Source organism: Jaculus jaculus, chromosome 7, assembly GCF_020740685.1.
Source record: "Jaculus jaculus isolate mJacJac1 chromosome 7, mJacJac1.mat.Y.cur, whole genome shotgun sequence".
NCBI classification, from domain to species: Eukaryota; Metazoa; Chordata; class Mammalia; order Rodentia; family Dipodidae; genus Jaculus; species Jaculus jaculus.
This window is the reverse complement of record NC_059108.1, coordinates 29,526,783-29,538,777: the sequence shown is the minus strand read 5'-3', so window position 1 is coordinate 29,538,777 and position 11,995 is coordinate 29,526,783. Positions and strand designations below refer to the sequence as shown.

Sequence of the window (11,995 nt, the reverse complement as noted above, 5' to 3'; positions counted from 1 at the left end):
TTGAATCTAGGTCCTTTGGGTCTGCAGGCAAATGCCTTAACCACTAAGGCATCCCTCCAGCCCACCAAAAGGCTATATATATTTTTTATATTGACAGCTTCTATACTTACAGACAATAAACCGTGATATTTCCATCTCCTCCCTCACCTTCCCCTTCTCAACTCTGCTCCAAATCATATCCCCTCCCTCTTTCCTTTAGTCTTTCCCTTTATTTCATTTTTATTTATTTATCTGAGAGAGGGAAGAGGCAGAGTGAGAGAGAAAAAATGGGTGTGCCAGGGCTTCCAGCAAATGATCTCCAGATGCATGTGTCACCTAGTGCATCTGGCTTACGTGGGTACTGGGGAATCGAACCAAGGTCCTTTGGCTTTGAAGGCAAGTGCCTTAACCACTAAGCCATTTCTCCAGCCCTCCAGTCTTTTAATTTGATGTCATTATCTTTTTCTGCTATTACGAGGGGTGTAGGTATTGCTAGGCACTGCTCAATACCAGCTTGATTTCTCAGTGACTTTGCCACTCAGGAATGTGAAGTCCTCAGCAATAGGGACTTGCCATCTGTTTCTCAAGGGAAATGAAGGACTTGGCAATAGCCTGTAATGTTTTGGAGGCAGCAGGGACCTACCTCCCTGGCCAACAACTCACTGGAATTGGTAGCAGAGAGCAGTAAGCTAGAAAAAGGCTATAAGGGATGGAGGGGAGGGAAGGACTTGAGGGGCTGCCTAGCTTTTGTGGTGCTGGAAGATACCATGCAGGCTGCTGAGATAGAATCATCACCAATAATCCTGTAAGAACACACACCCTGCATGCTACTTTATCAACATATCAGCTAAGACATGCTCACTGTCACTGTCAGAACAGTGGCATGTCTTATAGTTGCAACCAGCTACTTCTGATTGGATTGAAGGCCCACTCTACAGGAGGCCTCCCATCTATGCAGCTCTGTGGATTTCTCCATCCATTCTGGGTGACTTTCCACTGATGTGGCTGTTCTGAGTCACCCTTTCATCATGCTTTCATAAGTGAACCCAATAGACTCATTGGTTCACCGAGCTAGACTTGGGTAGAATCATTACTTTGGCCTATTAGGGGGTAGGTAGATGTTTGTTCTTTCTTTCTTTGTTTCTTTCTTTGTTTGCTTGCCTCTTTCTTTCTCTTTCTTTCTCTCTTTCTTTCTTTCTTTCTTTCTTCCTTTCTTTCTTTCTTTCTTCTTTCTTTCTTTGTTTCGAGGTAGGGTCTCACTTTGGCCCAGGCTGTCTTGGAATTCACTATGTATTCTCAGGGTGACCTGGAACTCAAGTTGATCCTCCTACTTGTGCCTCCCACGTGCTGGGATTAAAGGCGTGAGCCACCATGCCCGGCTTCTTTTTTTCTTTTAAATTTATTTTTATTTATTTGACAGAGAAAGAGGGAGATGGGGGGGGGGGAGGAATGGAATGGGTGTGCCAGGGCCTCCAGCCACTGCAGATGAACTCCAGATGCTCGCAACCCCCTGTACATCTAGCTAACGTGGGTCCTGGGGAATAGAACCTGGGTACTTTGGCTTTCCAGGCAAACGCCTTAACCGCTAAGCCAGCCCTCCAGCTTTGTTCATGTTTCTGTAGTAAACGTTCATACAAGAAAACCAGTGTATGTCATTAATAATTATTTTATGTTTTCTATAAGTACATGCAGGTATCAGTTTATATGAATTACCCATATTAAATCTTATCAGAGGATTATGATCTAATGTGGAAGTCTAATGCAGTACAAAAAAGGAACCATGTCAATTACATGTTTGAAAAGAGACATTAAAAATATAAGAACGGGCTGGAAAGATGGCTTAGTGGTTAAGGTGTTTGCCTGCAAAGCTAAAGGACCTTGGTTTGATTCCCCAGGACCCACATAAGCAAGATATAGAATGTGGTACATGCATCTGAAATTCATTTGCAGTGGCTGGAAGCCCCAGCATGCCCATTCTCTCTCTTTCTCTCTCTCTCTTGCTGTGCCTTTTTCCCTCTCTCAAATTAATAAATAAATAAAATAAATATTAAAACTATATGTATAAAAACTGGTGTTCCATCAAAGATGCTGGATTAGAACCTCAGCAGTGCTACTCAGGAAAAGAGAACAGTCTGGACAACACACAGTCATCTCTTCTTGCCTGAGACGTGGCTTACACCCCCTCTGCCTACACACAGCACAGCAGCCGGACAGCTCAGCAGTGAGCTGCAGCAGAGCCCGGAACTAGGGGACTTTGGGTTTCCTCCTGTGTAGGAATCCTTTAGCCTCTTTACTTTTCTGCCGATCTCACCCACTGCCAAGCCACTGCTTCCACCCCCAGGCCAGTGACCACTCTGCTCCCTCTGCCTGCAAGCTCCATGGGCAGCCCGTCTCCACCAGGTCTGGGTGCGGTTTCCTACAGCTAGACCTGAGCAGCCCTGACTCTCCAGCCCTCATATCCATTAGAACACTGACCTCTGGGACTGGATGTGACCTACGGCTCACCTGCATGTGCTGTGACACACACTGTGCCAATTGTGCGCCCTTATGCCTAGGACATCCAGTCATAATCTTTACCCAAGAGACATGTATTGCTCAGTGCCAGCATGATCACTTGATGTCCTGTGGCTGTAGGCTGTGTTCTCTTCAGCAATAGAGACTTACCTTTAAGCTCTTACAGGTAACTATGTGTTTTGGCAATAGCCTGTATTATTTTGTGGCACCTCATATCGTCTGACCAACAGCTCACTGTTACGGGAAACCCAATTCTGGCCCTGGGAATTACCAGCCAGTGTCCATGGTCTTAATTCTTAATAACAGTTAAGTTACTATATTTTAATTATTTAATTCAAAATAACAACTAAATAAAAACAAAAAGTAAAAGCACTATTTTTCACTGCTAAGCAGTGACTCTCAGCGATCTGAGCTAATTATCTACATCTGGAAGAGGACAAGCAGGGTAAGACCCAATTGATGTTACTTCAAATTGAACTTCCTGACAACCAGAGGGAGAGTCTGCAGTGACGGCAGGAGGAGCCTCTGCGCTGTCCACCGAGGGCGGAGGCGGCTCCCGCCCCACAGCAGTGGGAAGAGACGCTGACTCCGCTGTCCCTGACGTGCATGACCCTTGGAACACAGGGGCCGCCTCAGATGGCTCCATGGTGACAGGTGCTGGTTCAGGAGCTGCTGTCACATGTGGCTCCGTGTGCCCAGGATGCAAAGGCTCTTCTTTTGGTGGCAGGTCTCCCGTGGGCACAGCTAGAGATGCTGGCTCTATCTGCAGAGCCTCCAGTGTTCCCCAAGTGTCATCCTGTGCCTGGAGCACAGAACTTCCTGTTCTGGAGGAGGCCAAATCTAAGGAGAGAAAGAAATTCGCTGTTGGTGGAGTCAGCTCTAAGTCAAGGGGGAATGGGATACTGGGCCTTGAGAGGCCCGGATGTGAGGCCTGGTGGAACTTCCTGAGCCTAGCTAAAGTTTGGGAACTGCCTCCGCCCAGCTATGACTCAGCAGGGGGCCAAATGGCCTCTGGTGCTACTTCCGCACAGGAAATTAGAGTCCTGTCCGGCATGCTTAGAACCAATCATCTCAAAGGTCACGGTATGCCATTGGCCCTTACATCTCACCCCATCCTAAAATCCCCGCCTTCCTTGTCAACCTTATATAAACACCCGCATGTAACAATAAAGTGAGTTCCTGCTTTGATGAGACTCCCGGCTTGAGAACTAGTGGGCTGGTCCTCCCCCAGCACTACCTGTGGGGGGAGCCCAGCAATGGGAGGTTTAGGATGAACGTCTTTTCCTAAACCATTTCCAAAAGCACAAAAGACCCCTTCTTTGCTAGATAATCCCAAGTACCTGTCCCCTCAACAGGACACTTTGAAAGGCCCAAGAATTCAGAAGCCCAGAAATACTATCACGCTCCAAAGGGAGCTTAAGCAGGCCCCTGCATACCTCAAACTCCAGGCTTTACTCTCTGTTGGAAGCAAGTAAAGAATCCCTCTTCTCATTATATCAGAGCCCGCTCCTAATATAAAACTAGGTAAAAAGGGCATGAGAAAGCCCTCAAGGATGGGAAATGAGTGATGAAGTGAACCACTTATTTGGTTTCTGTAAATAGCCTGCACCATAAGCCTTAATAGCCCACACTGTAAGCCTTAGTAGCTCACACCACAAGCTGTAGCAGCCTGCCTCAGACCACCAAGGTCATAGGAGGCTGATACCACAGTCTGCTACCCCCACCTAAGGACCTGCGCAAATGCTGACCTCCAAGGTCATAGGAGACTGATACCACACTCTGCTACTCCCACCCAAGGACCTGCGCAAATGCTGACCACCAAGGTCATAGGAGAATGATTGGTCCACGAGGGGCTTGAACAAATTAAACTAATTGGCTTAGAAACTATGGGGTGGCACAAACTGACTGGCTTGCACCCTGCTGGCTCCTGATATTAAAAAATGATTGGTCTAATGCACAGGCTTTGTTAGAAACCCTATAAAAACTGTCCCGTTCCTGCATTCGGGGCTCTGCAGTCCTCTACCCCTGTGCGGTGTGCGACTGTGGGCCCCAGCGCGCTTGGAATAAAATCCTCTTGCAGTTTGCATCAAGACCGCTTCTCATGAGTGATTTGGGGTGTCGCCATATCCGGGCAGAGCGTGGGGTCCCCCTCCTGGGGTTCCTTCAACTTCACCAGCCTGGCATCCACCTCTGACTCCAGGGTGGACAGTACTATCTGAAGCCTACCTGATGGCGCCAGCACTGAAACCTCCTCTCACTTCCTCCTGCACCTACCACAGTCCTCCTCCTCCTTGGTACTGTCAGTCTTGCATTCATCCACATCCAGCGCTGACAGGAGATGCTGGACATGGTCGACCAGGTGGGAGGAAGGCATGTTGAGGATCACGTAGGCCTTCAGCTGGTTCATCCTGGCCAGAGAGTCTGGAGACTCGCAAAACTCTTCTGGCATCCACTCCATCCACATGCTGAGCAATATGGTTATGGCCCTGGGGGAAGGTTGTCGGGAGCAGAGTCAGAAGCCTGGCCTCTCCTTGTTCAACACTGCCCAGGGTCCACACACAGAGGATCCCCAGCCCATGAGCAGCCAGGCACGGTGAGTAGAGTCATGGGACCCATGTCTACAGAGGATCCGGACACCTCTTTGGAGGACCTAATGGAAGGCAGTGTGGACAAACCACCCTGGAATGGGTTATGATAGGCAGACAGGGTAGCAGGATTCTGCTTTTATCTGCCATTCTCCCCTGTGCTCCCAGGTACCAAGGACTCCACCGCCCATGGTTTCCTCCACCTGCAGGGGAAGCCCAGGTATCAGTCCTCTAGTGGAAACCACCAGAAAAGGGTGATAGCCATTGCTCAGTCCTCCAGCAATAGCTCCCCAAACATCCACACTGCAGAGGGAAGCTGACCTCCCTCTGCACCCAAAGCCCACTCACTTCTTGGCTTTCTGGTCCTTCTTACAATCCGGCTGGAAGGATGGGTACCTAGAGGAAATCAGGAGGGTGTCAGTCCTTAGCTCCTGTGTCCCCAACAAATAGGACTTCGGGAGGGGCTGGCTGAGTTTGGGATGGAAATAGCAGCACACTGGAAGGGCTGAGAACTTTGTGTGTTGCTGTTCTGTGAGTTCCCTGCTAACTGCCTGGAAAACCTTCTGTGGTCACAGACCCCTTGTGTGTGTTTGTGCAATACACAAACCCAAGTGGCACTTTCCCAGATATCGCCACAGGCACAGAGCTTCTTGGTATGCCCTTGGTGGGTCCCTGATCATGTGCTCTTTATGATAGGAATGCACGATGTGATCTGGATCCTTCTTTATAAATGTAAGAGGGGTTTTATCCCAGGGGTAACAAAGGTTGGAGCCGGACAGAGTGCTTTTTTAGGGCAGGGTAAGTGAATGTCACCCGCTGGAGTCCCCAAGCCCTTCCACACTCAAGGCCCACACTGCCAGGCTGAAAACTCATTTAGCGGTGATGACGACCTAGGAGAACCAACAGCTTCAGAGACAGCCAAGACTGAAGCAGGAGGGGCGGGGGGGCTCCCCTCAGCTCGGATATGGGCTCACCTTTCCATGATCAGGCCCAGCACCTCCCAGATGGTGGCAAACTTTTTGGGGAAGGCCACCAAGGATGAAAAAAAGTAGTAATCGCCATTCTTCAGTGCGGTTGGGAGGTAGTCTACCACGCTCCTCACGGAGTTCCAACTGCAGCGGTCATCCTGGCGGGGAGGCACCTTTCCAACATGAAGAGGGACAGGAAAGGAAAGCTTTTCAAACGGGGGACATTAACAGACTGCTGACGTATTTGTGTGCATACACCGAGCTAGAAGGTGTGTTGAAGGAATTTTCCTCCATGCACATACACACACATACACATGCACATACATACACACACCTACACACATACAGTCACACAGACATCTACACACATACATCTACACACACATGTACACACATACACACACACAGAGACAGAGAGACCAGGGGCATTCCCGGAGCATCATGGCCCGAGTGGGAATACTACAGGCTGTCACGGATCACCTGTGCGTCCCTGCGGGAGGGTGGTCTGCTGACACATTGGGCACAACTGCGAAACCAGCGTCTCCAGAGGTGGCGAGGGCCCCTGTACAAGGCACTGCAGAGGCCTGAGCCTGCAGCGTTCGGGAAACAGCGAGAGAACATCCCCATCCGTCCAGTGTCCTCAGGCGAGGGCGTCCGGGGACTGTCCGCCTGGTTACCAGGGTTCCATGTTCGGTCCTCCGTAGTCAAGGAAGTGAGGTCACTTCCTGGTCCCCTCTTACCAGAGTTTCTTCCTCAGACAGACCTTCCCCCACCGACCCTCAGCTCTACTTTCTTTGCCCCAGGGACAGTGGGCACAGTGATAGCAGCATGCCGCCCCGCCTGCTGCCCGGGAAGTCCAGCTTCCGCCAGCTGCTCAGCTTCTCAGAGCCAGAGCTGGTCCCGATCCACACCACCTTCATGTCAGCATGTCAGCCCAGGCTAGTCCTTGTCCCTCTCAGAGATGCTTCCGTTGTCCACCTGCTCCCCAGGGGTCATTCCAGCTGCACGAACTAGCTGCATATGACGGTACACACCTGGATGATGCACCCCGGGGCTGGACCACCTGACCGCACAGGCCGACGTGGACGCGTGCTCACACAGGCACCCAGACCACCCACCCTCGGGTCCCCACGAGCCAGGAATCATTACGGTTCTTTCCCATCACAGTTGATTGGGTGGTGGTTAGGGTGGGGTGTCAAGCTTCAGCACACAGTATGATTCCTCTTCATTTTCCCTCTCCCTCGGGAGTGACAGGGTTTCTCCACTCTGTCCTGTGCATTCCAGTGTTACATGGACGCATTTCAAAGTGCTCATATTCCCAAAGGTTATACGCTCATGTTCTTTCTTCCCCACACCCATCGCACTGAGGGCCCTCGTCAGTGGGGTGATCAGTGTCCACTGTGGGGTCATGAATGAACTAGTCAGTCTCTGTGGGGAGGAAGGACAGTTCCTAAGAGTAGACCTTCCTGTCTTCCTCGATGTTCCCCGAGCCTTGGCTGGAACGCTCTGCGTCCACTAGGTTGCACTCCCAGCAGGCGCTCGTCGTCTGCTTGGATGAGTTTGGAGTCTCCTCAGTGTCTACGTCATCTCCCTGAAGGAGGTTCCCAGGCTCATATGAGAGCTGCGCCTGAGTTTAACGCACCACTTCTTCTGTAATGTTTTCTGCACCTGGCAGATGTGGTAGGCAGGACTTATGTCATGATAGTGGCTCAATCACAGTCTCAAGCACACTGCAGCACTTATAGGGACCACCCTCTCTGCTCCCAGCAATGGTTTCCCTTCCTATAGTCCTGGGGAGGAGGCCTGCAGCTCTTTCCCAGACCCCATCACATCCTGAGTCTCTGCAACTTCCTTCCCTCCCTCCTGCTTCTGGGAAGGAATGGTTCAGATTTTATTTAACATACCCTTGGGGAGTGGCTGTGTGACCTGAATTTTAGATCTGGAGACTTGAATTCCAGGTTCAGAGTCCCCTTCGTGTCTTCAGGAGGGAACATTTCCATTCAGGAGAACCTGCAACACTGCAGCCTCTGTGCCCCTCAGGGGTGCTGGTCTTGTTGGGTCTGTCTGCTTTTGCAATGACTGTAATGCTGGCTGGCTTCGGACAGTCACTGAGCACTCCCTCCTTTTTAACTATGTCAGTAACTTGAGAAATAGAGATTTTTTTTTTTTTGAGATGGGATGGATAAGGTCTTACTCTAGCCCAGGTTGACCTGGAATTCACTATGTAGTCCCAGGGTGGTCTCAAACTCAAGGTAATCCTCCTACCTCTGCACCCCAAGGGCTGGGATTAAAAGCATGTGCCACCACACCCAACTCAGAAGTAGGGCTTTTAGTTCTATAAAAGTTTAGTAGTGTAAGAGCCAAAGGAAGGGTAGGATTCCTTACAACATGCTCCTCCAGACACAAAATAGCCTGGATGCCCATGACCTCACAGCGCCTGACACTACCTACACAAAACAATCATAATAGGAAGAAAAGATATGACATCAAAACAAAAGAGAAACTGATTGAGAGAGGGAGAGAATATGATGGAGAGTGGAGTTTCAAAGGGGAAAGTGCAGGGAGGGAGGGAATTACCATGGAATATTGTTTACAATCATGGAAGTTGTCAGTAAAAAAATAAATAAATAATTTTTTATAAGTTTAGTATAATTTGTCAGTGAATGAAACTGGGTCTGGACTATTTTTGGGTTGGGAAGTTTTTACTTGCACCTCCAGTCTCATTGGAAGTTATAGCTTTATTCAGATCATTTATTTCTGCTGGGTTTAGCTTAGGTAGATTACATAAAACAAGAAATTCTGCTATTAATTTAAGTTGTTTTATTTTGTGAAATACATCCTTCCAATTTTTTTTTTTTTTTTTTTTTTTTTGAGGTAGGGTTTCACTCTAGCCCAGGCTGACCTGGAACTCACTATGTAGTTTCAGGATGGCCTCGAACTCATGGCAATCCACCTACCTGAGCCTCCCAAGTGCTGGGATTAAAAAGGTGTGCCACCACGCCCAGCTTCATTCTTCCAATTGTATTTATATCTGTTGTAACACCTCCTTTTACACCTCACTCTTCTTAATGAGAGTCTCTTTTTGATCAGTCTGTCCAGGGATTTACCTATATTATTTGTTTGTTTGTTTACTTATGTTTGTATTTTGTAGAACCAGCTCTTAATTTCTTAATTTTACCAGTTTCATAAACTGTTTTTCTTTTTCTTTTTTTTTTTTTTTTTTTCTGTTTGCTTTTTGAGGTAGGGTTTCACTCTAGTCCAGGCTGACCTGGAATTAACTATGTATTCTCAGGGTGGCCTCCAACTCACCTTCTACCTCTGCCTCCTGAGTGCTGGAATTAAAGGCATCTGCCACCAGGCTAGATTAAACTGTTTTCTTCATTTCTAACTCATTGATGCCTGTCTTCCTCCAGATTATTTCTTTCCATCTGACATATTTGGGTTTAGATTGTTCTTGTTTTGCCAAAGCCTTCAGATGGATCATTATGTTATTTATATGATATCTCTCTATTTTTGCAGTGTAGACATGCAGAGCTGTAAGTTTTCCTCTTAGGACTGTTTTCATTGTATGTCTTCACTTGGTATGCCATGTTTTTGTTGTTGTTTTTGTTTTGTTTTGTTTATCTATTATGTATTTAAATATATATATATATTATTGGCAACTTTTAGACTTACAGGCAACAAAACATGGTATTTCCCATCCCTCCTCTCCCCACTTTCTCCTTCATAACTCTGCTTTCTGTCATATCCCCTCCCTGTCTCTATTAGTCACTCTTTTAATTTGATGTCATCATCTTTTCTCCTATTATGAGGGTCTTGTGTGGGTATTGCTAGGCACTGTGAGGTATTGGATATCAAGGCCAAATTCTGTCTGGACAGTTGTATGTAAGGAATGGTACCCTTCCTTTGGCTCTTACATTCTTTTTTTTTTTTAATATTTTTTTGTTCATTTATTATTTATTTATTTGAGAGCGACAGACACAGAGAGAAAGACAGATAGAGGGAGAGAGAGAGAATGGGCACGCCAGGGCTTCCAGCCACTGTGAACGAACTCCAGACGCGTGCGCCCCCTTGTGCATCTGGCTAACGTGGGACCTGGGGAACCGAGCCTCGAACCGGGGTCCTTCGGCTTCACAGGCAAGCGCTTAACCGCTAAGCCATCTCTCCAGCCTGGCTCTTACATTCTTTCCACCACTTCTACCACAATGGGCCCTGAGCTTTGGTGGGTGTGAGATGTTTCAGTGCTGAGCACTCCTCTGTCCTTTCTTCTCAGCACTATGGTGCCTTTTGGGTCATCCCAGTGGTCATCGCCATCTGAAAAGACAAGCTTCTCTAACCAGTAGTGAGAGTAGGATTAATATATGAGTATGTACATTAAGTGTAGTGCTTTCAGGGCAATTTAGTGAGAGTAATACATCCATTTATTCAGACAAGAGTAGGCTTTATACCCCTAAGGCTCCTGACCTCCCCTGCCATAGGCTTTTTATTAGGTTTTCAGCACCAGGTATGTATTCCCTCCCATAGACTGTGCCTTCAGTCCATTTAGAGAGCAGTTGGTTTCCCCCAGAGCAGACATGCCACTATTGCACTCATTCAGTTATTTGGCCTGACTGGCCAAACTTGAGGCTGCCAGTGCCCATTGTTTTCACCACTGATGACTTCTGTCTCCCATAAGATTGCATATAGTGTAGCTTTTTCCAGCTTTACATTGGCTGGACTACAGGGAGATGGTTTTATGCTCAGTACCAACTTGATTTCTCAGTCACTTTGCATGTGAAGTCTTCAGCAATAGAGTCTTACCATCTCTTTCTCATGGGGAACCAAAGGCCTTGGCAGTAGCCTGTAATGTTTTGGAAGTAACAGGGACCTCCCTGACCAATGACTCACTGGAAGGTAGCCCATCCCTGGCACTGAAAATTTTCTAGTAACAATCTATGGCTTCTGGATGTGCTATTATTTAAGAAAGTAGGTTTTCATATGTCTTATTCAGAATATCTTGAATTTTGATTGCCCTTCCCCTCTGCCTTTCTCTTTTTTTTTTTCTTCCCTGCCTTTCTTTTATACAATCTCTTCCCCTGACCTCGCTTAGGCCTTTCTCCTCCCTGTAATCTGTTCTTCTGCTTACATATACACAATACCATCCTCTTAAGTCCTTCCCTCTCCTCCCTCCCTTATAGCCTTTTTCTAGCTTATGGGCCTCTGCTAATGATTTTTGGTTCCAGCTCACACACAGTCTATACATTTGTAGCTAGGATTCACATATAAGAGAGAACATGTAACATTTGGCTTTCTGGGCCTGGGTTACCTCACTTAGTATAATCCTTTACAGATCCATCTATTTCCCTACAAATTTCATAATTTCATTTTTCTTCACTGCTGAATAGAATTTGATTGTGTAGATGTACCACATCTTTATTATCCATTCATCTGTGGATGGACATTTAGGCTGGTTTCATTTCCTAGCTATTCTGAATAGAGCAGCAATAAACATGGTTGTGCACGTATCTCTAAGGTAGTGAGAACGGTCATTAGGATATATGCCTAACAGTGCTATAGCTGGATCATATAGCAAATCTATTTTTAGCTGTCTCAAGAACCTCCACACTGATTTCCACAATGGTTGTACCAAATCACATTCCCACCAACAGTGCAGAAGGGTTCCCCTTTTACCACATTCTCACCAACACTTATTGTCATTTGTTTTCTTGATGATAGCCATTCTCACAGGAGAGAGATGGAATCTTAAGGTAGTTTTTAATTTGCATTTACCTGATGGCTAAGGATGTAGAACACTTTTTTAGATGTTTATATGCCATCTGTATTTCTTTTGGTGAGAACTCTCTATTTAGTTTCATAGCCCCCCCCCCCACTTTTATTTTTTTGGTTTTTTGAGGTAGGGTCTCACTCTAGCTCAGGCTGACTTGGAATTCACTGTGGAGTCTCAGGGTG

The 11,995-nt window shown here is 47.2% G+C and overlaps 1 protein-coding gene across 1 annotated transcript; it reads right to left on the bottom strand.

The window, feature by feature from the left end:
* Positions 1–2,905: 2,905 nt before the first annotated feature.
* Positions 2,906–8,040, bottom strand: LOC123462295. The gene is made up of 6 exons (XM_045155543.1): positions 7,951–8,040; positions 7,509–7,673; positions 6,053–6,219; positions 5,427–5,474; positions 4,768–4,979; positions 2,906–3,333 (listed from the first exon to the last, which is right to left on the bottom strand). The coding sequence occupies exons 1-6, from the start codon at positions 8,038–8,040 to the stop codon at positions 2,906–2,908; spliced, it is 1,110 nt and encodes a 369-aa protein (XP_045011478.1).
* Positions 8,041–11,995: the final 3,955 nt, after the last annotated feature.

Excerpts from the sequence above, each read along its gene's own strand:
- LOC123462295 (XM_045155543.1), bottom strand. The coding sequence starts at position 8,040 with ATGTTCCCTCCTGAAGACACGAAGGGGACTCTGAACCTGGAATTCAAG. Across the intron at positions 5,475-6,052 it reads CTGGGCCTGATCATGGAAAG|GTACCCATCCTTCCAGCCGG; the intron begins GTGAGCCCATAT and ends GATTTCCTCTAG. Across the intron at positions 4,980-5,426 it reads AAGGACCAGAAAGCCAAGAA|GGCCATAACCATATTGCTCA; the intron begins GTGAGTGGGCTT and ends ACCTTCCCCCAG.